Source organism: Solanum dulcamara, chromosome 3 (assembly GCF_947179165.1).
Source record: "Solanum dulcamara chromosome 3, daSolDulc1.2, whole genome shotgun sequence".
In the NCBI taxonomy this organism is placed as follows: domain Eukaryota; kingdom Viridiplantae; phylum Streptophyta; class Magnoliopsida; order Solanales; family Solanaceae; genus Solanum; species Solanum dulcamara.
The window spans coordinates 32877074-32885179 of NC_077239.1; the positions used below are offsets into that span (position 1 = coordinate 32877074).

Below are 8106 nucleotides of genomic sequence, written 5' to 3' on the forward strand. Positions count from 1 at the left end.
GGTTATTTGTGAGTTAGTTTCGATGTTGCCTATTCGATATGTTGTGAATGTTTTTGTTATAGCAGCCTTGTTGGCTCGCGTGCCCTTTCTTGATATGATACAAATGAAAGAGGCTACATGTACATGAAAAAGTTTTAAACTATTGGGGGTTTTTGTATATAGTATCACATCACACACGGTTCAACACTACATAGTTCAATATGACTACAACTGATAGGTAGGTATACGGGGGTCCAAATCGGACCCCAGTCGCGGCCTACAGGGTTAGGTCGTGACACGCAAGTGACAATTCCAAACCATTATGTATAAGAACGCTTGCATCATTAGGATCAACCAAACGCAAACCTAAACATGCCAATCTATGGACCTCTTTTACTAATTCCCTTTTACCTTCCTCAACATGTGCAACACTACCCATAGACAACTAACTAAGAGCATCAGCTATAATATTTGCCTTACCTGATGGTAGAATATGCTCATGTCATAGTCTTTTAGGAGTTCAAGCCACCTCATTTGCCTAAGGTTCAAGTCCCTTTGACTAAACACATATTTCAATCTTCTGTGGTCAGTAAACATATCAACATGCATCCTATAAAGATAGTGGCGCCAAATTTTCAATGAAAAACCCAACTGCCGCAAGTTCAAGATCATGGGTTGGATAGTTTCTTTCATGTACTTTAAGTTGCCTAGAGGCATAGGCTATAACCTTACCATTTCCATCAAGAAACAACCTAATCCAACACGCGAAGTATCACAATAAACAGCAAACCCATTTGAACCTTTGGGCAATGTCAAAATAGGAGCTGACGTAAGACAATCTTTCAATATTTGGAAACTTTCTCACATTCTTCCGACCATTGGAATTTTACCTTCTTTTATGTCAACTTAGTTAAAGGCGAAGCAATAGATAAGAACTCTTCAACAAACCTTCTATAGTATCCGGCTAAGCCCAAAAAGCTTCTATTGTCTGAAGGAGAAAATGGTCTAGTCTAATTCTTAACTGCCTCTATTTTCTTTGGATTTACTTTAATCTCATCACCGGACACCACAGGGCGAAGAAATGCAACCTCTCTTAGCCAAAATTTGCACTTACTAAATTTAGCAAATAATTTCTTTTCCCTTAATGTTTGCAACACAATCCTCAAGTGACCCATATGATCTTCCTCATTTCGAGAGTAAATCAATATATTATCAGTAAACACCACTATAAACATATCCAAATATGACTTGAAAATGCGATTCATCATATCCATGAATATAGCGAGAGCATTTTTCAACCCAAACGACATTACTACAAATTCAAAATGACCATACCTTGTCCAAAAAGATGTCTTGGGAATATCACACTCCCTTACCCTCAATTCATGATAACCGGAATATAGGTCAATCTTAAAAAAGTAGCTTGCTCCTTGTAATTAATCAAACAAGTCATCAATCCTTCGGATTGGATATTGTTCTTTATGGTGACCTTATTAAATTGTCGTTAGTCAATACACATTTGGAGTGACCCATCTTACTTCCTAACAAATAACATGAGAGCACCCCATGGTGAAATGCTTGGTCTTATAAAACCTTTATATAACAAATCCTTCAATTGTTCTTTCAACTCCTTAAATTCTGCCATAGCCATATGGTAAGGAGGAATAGAGATGGGTTGGGTATCAAAAAGGAAATATATGCCAAATTCAATCTTCCTTTCAGGAGGAATACCAGGCAAATCATCAGGAAACACATCGAAGAACTCATTAACTATAGGTACCGACTCAAGAGTAGGAGTTTTGGATCCAATGTCCCTAACTTGCACCATATGATAAATGCACCATTTGGAAATTATTGTTTGGGCCTTAATACATGAGATGAATCGACCCTTAACTACTGAATCAATATCCTTCCATTCAAGAATAGGCTCATTAGGGAAGTGAAACTTAACCACACGAGTTCTACAACATATAGACGTAAGCAACATATAAACAATCCTTACCATGAATGATGTCAAAATCAGTCATATCAAGTTCAACAAGGTCACATGGAATAACTTTATGCAAGACCCATACGGGATAATTTCTATAAGCTCTCTGGCTAATACCGAACCACCAATGGGAGTATAAATCAAAAAAGGTTCTATTAACAATTTGGGGCACACATTAAATCTCATAGCAATGTAAGGAGTTATGAAAGACAAGTTGGCACCCGGGTCAAGCAATACATAAACATCAAAGTTAAGGACTCGTAATATACCCGTGACCACATCGGGAGTCTCATCAACCTCTTGCCTAGCATGAAGAACATAGAATCAGTTGTTGCATTTTCCACCCTTAGGTTGAGGTTGGGCGCCTTGTTTCACTTGGCCTCCTATAGGACGACCGTCTCCACCCTTATTGGCAAAAAGAGGGCACTCAGATCGCTTATGGCCTATCTTACCACATCCATAGCAAGCACCCATTCCCATTAAGCACTTTTCTCCATGATTCCTTCCACACCTTGCACATTTTGGAAATGAAGGGTTACTAGCATTTACATGTTCTTCACCTTGAGATTTAGGGTATGGCACCCTACCCTTAGCAAACTTCTTCCCTGAGCTTTGGCCTTGATTAGAGAATCCACTTCTACTAACGATCCTAGTATTTGAGAACCCACCTTCATACTAGGTCCTTTTAGAATCCCTCATCCTTATTTCCTTGAGATTTTCTCCTTTAATTTGTTTGGCAAAAGTCATGAGCCGAGATATGTCCATCTCCTTAACAAGAATTGTGGTGCGATATTCCTTGGCAACCAAGTTGGACACCCTTGATACAAATTTACTCATTCGAGCACATAGATTGGCAACCATTGAAGGAGCATACATAGATAGCTTAGTAAACTTGAGGGCATAGTACCTCATACCCATATTGCCTTGTCAAAGATTTATGAACTGAGACACTTTAGCCTCTTTTAAATTAAGAGAGAAAAATGATCAAGGAAAGTGAGTTTGAGAGCTTCCCATTCGACAGGACCTTCATCTACCCTTTCCAACTTCAATTGATTGTACTATATTTTAGAAGCACCCTTGAATTGGTAAGATGCCAACTCCTTTTTTTCTTCTGAATTCACCCCCATGATACTCACTATTTTGTAGATCTCATCAATGAACTCTTGAGGATCCTCATTGACTTTTGAGCCATGAAACTCTAGAGGATTCATTCATGTGAAATTCGTTACTCTTGAGGCTGGATTAGGAACATTAGAAGGAGCCACAACAGCTTGGTTGGTCACCATTAGGGCTAGCATAGTAATAGTAGTTCGGAACTCTGCATTAGTCACTTGGTCTGGTAGAGGACTCTTGTCTTGAGGAGATGGGGGAGCTTGGGCCCCATTAACATTATCTTTCCTTGGAAATGGTGTTCTTGTTGGAGCCATCTTTCTGAAAAATCGCAAAGAAGAACCATTAGGGAAAAAGAGTCTTAACATGAACTCTATGGCACGACATAGATCATAAAAGAAGTGAGAATTCCTAAATACCTCATAGCCTCTTACTCATAAGTGTGGCACGTTTCACACCCATTAATAAGACTCTACTTGACGCGGCATGTTGGACACCCTAGGACACTTGAAAAAAAACATTATGCTTTGATACCAAGTTTGTCATTACCCGACCTAGGGTCTAGTTGTAACATGATGATTGAAACCCCAAAGGGCTCCAACCAAGCCTCTTTTCATATCATAATCATACATAAGGTAAAATATAAAAGCGGAAATAATATAAGAGAGTCTAAAACATGAATAGAAATCTGAAAATGTCTTATGACAATATAGACTCGAACATATATGCAACTACATGCCTCTAAACATGAGTATGGATGGGGGCTAAGACATGTACCGAGTTCACCCTCAATATATAACATAAACAAAAGTATTCTGAAAAAGAAAAGAGTAACCAACTTGAAAACTATTCTCTGATCAATGAGGACTCACCACAACTTAGTCGGATAGAGAATGCCTACTCGTTACGTGGACAGTTAGGATCTTCAACCTCAACTCCTACATTATGAGACAATGTAGGCAAAAAGTATGAATTAGTACGTTGGAATGTAATAAGTGTGAGGGCGTGACAAGCAATGTAAATCATGGAATGCAAAGGTCAAGTAAAACACATGATAAGATAGAATAAGTAAAGTCATGATAAAATCATATTGAGCAAAGAATATAAAAGAATAAATTAAAAATCATAACATACTTAAGAGATCATACATATGTGGGATAGGAACCATAACCGACAATAAGACCATGCGAGCTATAATAGTGAATCCGATGATACCCACATCGAGAAGGAGGAGGCTACTTAGCCAAGGTAGACTCCTGATCATGAACATGTGCTATTTGTGGATCCACTAGCTAGGCCATAAAGGCAACCTACGATAGCACGTAGTTTATGGGATATGAGGCTGCAACTAAGGCTTTTGGTAGGGCCTCCACCTCAAGTCCATTCGGTGCTAAGTCAAATTCCATGGAATACATACATAACATAAGATCATAATTTTATATATCATAGTCATGATCATAGGTTTGAAATCATAGAGTAGCTCATTTTCATAACATACTTGTAATGTGAGAATTGTCTTTTTATCATAACAATCATATTTGTATAATTCATATCGTTAGGCCTTAGGTCACCACATAGGGACCTAAGTCACCTTTAGGCCTTAGGTGACTACATAGGGCCCTAAGTCACCTTACTTCATAAATTGCATGAAATTCATACCTTTAACATCGAGTAAAACTCAATTGCATAATTAATTGACTTTGAAAATCATGTAATTCACTTGAAAACATGCATGATCATAAACTTTATATCAGCCCATTCATAATTCATATAGATAATATCCTTTGGAAGTATAATTAAAAATACTCATAATTTACATCATGAACTCTAGAGATCAAAATAGGAGAATTCATTGGAAAACTCTTCAATTCAATGCAATAACCATCAATTTATATCAAAATAGACTCATAATCATACTTTAAATCATAATTCATGCAATAGGAATAAAGATCATAAAACCCATAAAATATGGTATTTTAATTTGATAGAAAACCTTGAGAAGTTGATTGGGCTTCATGAATGAAAGGATCCATGAATCAATACCTACATACCTTGAGTAAGAACACCAAATAATTGGAAGAACTTGAGAATTTGATGGAGAAATTGAGTAGATTACTTCAATTCTTTAATGTAAACCTTTGAGAGTCTTTTTATAGAGAGAGAATTATTTGATAGATGAATTGTAGGAGAATAAATAGAATTAGTGGTTTAGGTAAATTTTTAGAGTCGGATTAGGCCCTAAAAATGTCTAGGTTCATTGACTAATAATTTTGGAAAGTTCTAAAACGCCCTTAAAAAAACTCAACTCGGCCAGAAAACTCTCCCTGGTCCGCAATGCGGACCTATCGCGGATCCTACTGTTTCGTGAATTTCTTCGAAAATCTATCTTCCGATATACGGATGCTAAAAATCTACCGAGGTCATTTTCCCACAGGTTTTGACCCCCTGATCGATATTCCAAACTCGGATTTTCCAAAAAGATTAAGAATAATACATTATATGAGTGGCCTATTTGCAAGGCATTCTTAAGGTACTTGTAATCATTTTTGAGAGATGTTACAAAATATCATCAATGAACACCACCACAAACATATCTAGGTATTGCTTGAAAATACGATTCATTAATTCTATGAAGATAGCGGGAGCATTAGTCAACATAAATGACATGACTAAGTTCAAAATATACGTACCTTATTCGAAATGCCATCTTGGGAATATCACACTCCCTTAGCATAAGTTGATGATAACCAGAATGGAGATTAATCTGTGAGAAGTAATATGCACTTTGTAATTGATCACACAAATCATCTATCCTTGGAATTGGATATTTATTTATTATGGTAACCCTATTCAATTGTCGATAGTCTATACATATATGAAGCGATCTATCCTTCTTCCTAACAACCAATACAGGGGCACCCCATGGTGAAATACTTGTCCTTATGAAGCCCTTATCTAACAAGTCTTTCAATTTATCCTTCAACTCCTTAAGTTCCACTGGAGCCATACGATAAGGAGGAATAAAAATAGGTTGAGTATCGGGAAGATGATCAATTCTAAAGTCAACTTTCATTTTGGGAGGAACACCGGGCAAATCATCGGGAAACACATTAGGAAACTCATTTACAATAGGGAATGACTCAAGAGTAGAAGTTTTGGAATCAACATCCCTAACCCACACTATATGATGGATGCATTCTTTGGAAATCATTTTTCAAGCCTTAATATATGAGAAAAATCAACCCTTAACCACCGAATTGTTATCCTTTCATTCAAGTATCGGCTCATTAGGAAATTGAAACTTAATCCTATGGGTTCTACACTCAATGGATGCATAAGAGGCTGTAACCAATCCATACCGAGAATAATGTAATAACCAGTCATATCAAGTTTAACTAGGTCACAAGTAATAACTTTATACAAAACAGGCACAGGAAAATTTCTATAAATTCTCTTGGCTAACGCGAATCACCAACGAGAGTATAAACCAAAAAAGGCTCTAACAATACTTTGGGCACACATCAAATCTCATAGAAAGATAAGTAGTAACAAAATATAAGTTGGCACTTGGATTGAGCAATGCATAAACATCAAAGTTAAAGACTATAACATACAGGTTACAACATCGGGAGTCTCATCCACATCTTACCTAGCATGAAGAGCATAGAATCAGTTGTTGCATTGACCACCCTTTTGTTGAGTTTGGGTACTTTGTTGCACTTTCTCTCCATAAGAAACTTGGCCTTGAGGACGACTATCTCTACCTTTGTTGGAAACATTAGGGCACTCCGATTACTTATGGCTCATCTTGCCATATCCATAGCAAGCACCCGTTCCCATCAAACACTTTCTCCATAATTTTTCCCACACTTAGTACACTTAAGAAATGTAGTAATACTACTATTCACACCTCCACCTTGAATCTTAGAGTATGGCACCCTATCCCTATCAAACATTTTTCCTGAAACTTTGTCGTGGGATGTTTGTCGTTGTTGAGAGTAGCCATTACCACTATGGGCCCTAGCATTTGAGAACCCACTTTCATATAGGGCCCTCTTGGAGTCCCTCATCCTTATCTCCTTAAATGTTTCTCCTTTAATTTATTCGGTAAATTTCATAAGCCAAGATATGTCTATTTCCTTAACAAACATAGCGGTTCGACATTCCTTTGCAACCAAGTCGGACACCCCCAATATGAATTAGCTCATTCGAGCACGTGGATCGGCAACCAATGAAGCAGCACACTTGGATTGCTTAGTAAAATTGAGGGCATAATCCCTCTTACCAATATTGCCTTGTTTTAGATTTATGAACTCCAACACCTTTGCCTCCCTTAGCTCAAGTGGGAAGAAACGATCAAGAAAGGCAAGCTTGAAGGCTTCCCAACCAATAGAACCCTCATCAACTCTCTCAGACTTCCATTGGTTGTACCATACTTGGGCACTACCCTTGAGTTGGTAGGCTGCCAACTCCACTCTTTCTTTCGAAGTCACCCCCATAATATCCACTATCTTATACACCTCAGCAATGAACTCTTGAGGATCTTTATGAACTGTAGAACCATGGAATTCATCCTTGCGAAATCCCTTACTCTAGAAGCCGGAGTAGGAGCATTAGGAAGAGAAACAACTCCTTGGTCAGCCACAACTTGGGTTAGCATAGCAATAGCGGTACGGAACTCCGCATTAATCACTTGGTCGGGTAGGGGACCATTTGCTTGTGGGAACGGAGGAGCTTGGTCTCCCTTAGCATTGATCCCTGTTTTTATAGGTGCTCTTCTTAGAGGCATTTTCTGAAAATTGCAAAGAACAATCATTAGGGAGATAATGTCTAATAGTATACTCTAGATCATGAAATAGATCATGAAAGAAGTGAGAATTTCCTAAAATGCCTTATAGCCTTTGATTCATAGATATGGAGCGTTTCACACCCATGAATAAGACTCCACTTGATGTGGCATGTTGGAATCCCTTGAACATCTTAAACCTTGTGCTCTAATATTAAGTTTGTCACAACCTGAACTAGGC

At 37.8% G+C, this 8106-nt stretch overlaps 1 protein-coding gene across 1 annotated transcript; it reads right to left on the minus strand.

The window, feature by feature from the left end:
• Positions 1 to 7278: 7278 nt before the first annotated feature.
• On the minus strand, positions 7279 to 7868 carry LOC129883538 (uncharacterized). The gene is made up of 2 exons (XM_055958178.1): positions 7773 to 7868; positions 7279 to 7671 (listed from the first exon to the last, which is right to left on the minus strand). Exons 1-2 carry the CDS (start codon positions 7866 to 7868, stop codon positions 7279 to 7281), a joined length of 489 nt encoding a protein of 162 aa, XP_055814153.1.
• Between the last annotated feature and the right edge of the window lie 238 nt (positions 7869 to 8106).

What these genes read in the sequence shown, in the direction of transcription:
- LOC129883538 (XM_055958178.1), bottom strand. Translation starts at nt 7,868, where the DNA reads ATGCCTCTAAGAAGAGCACCTATAAAAACAGGGATCAATGCTAAGGGA. An exon ending in ATGGTCCCCTACCCGACCAA is followed by an intron (nt 7,672 to 7,772) that starts GTGATTAATGCG and finishes TCCGGCTTCTAG; the next exon opens with AGTAAGGGATTTCGCAAGGA.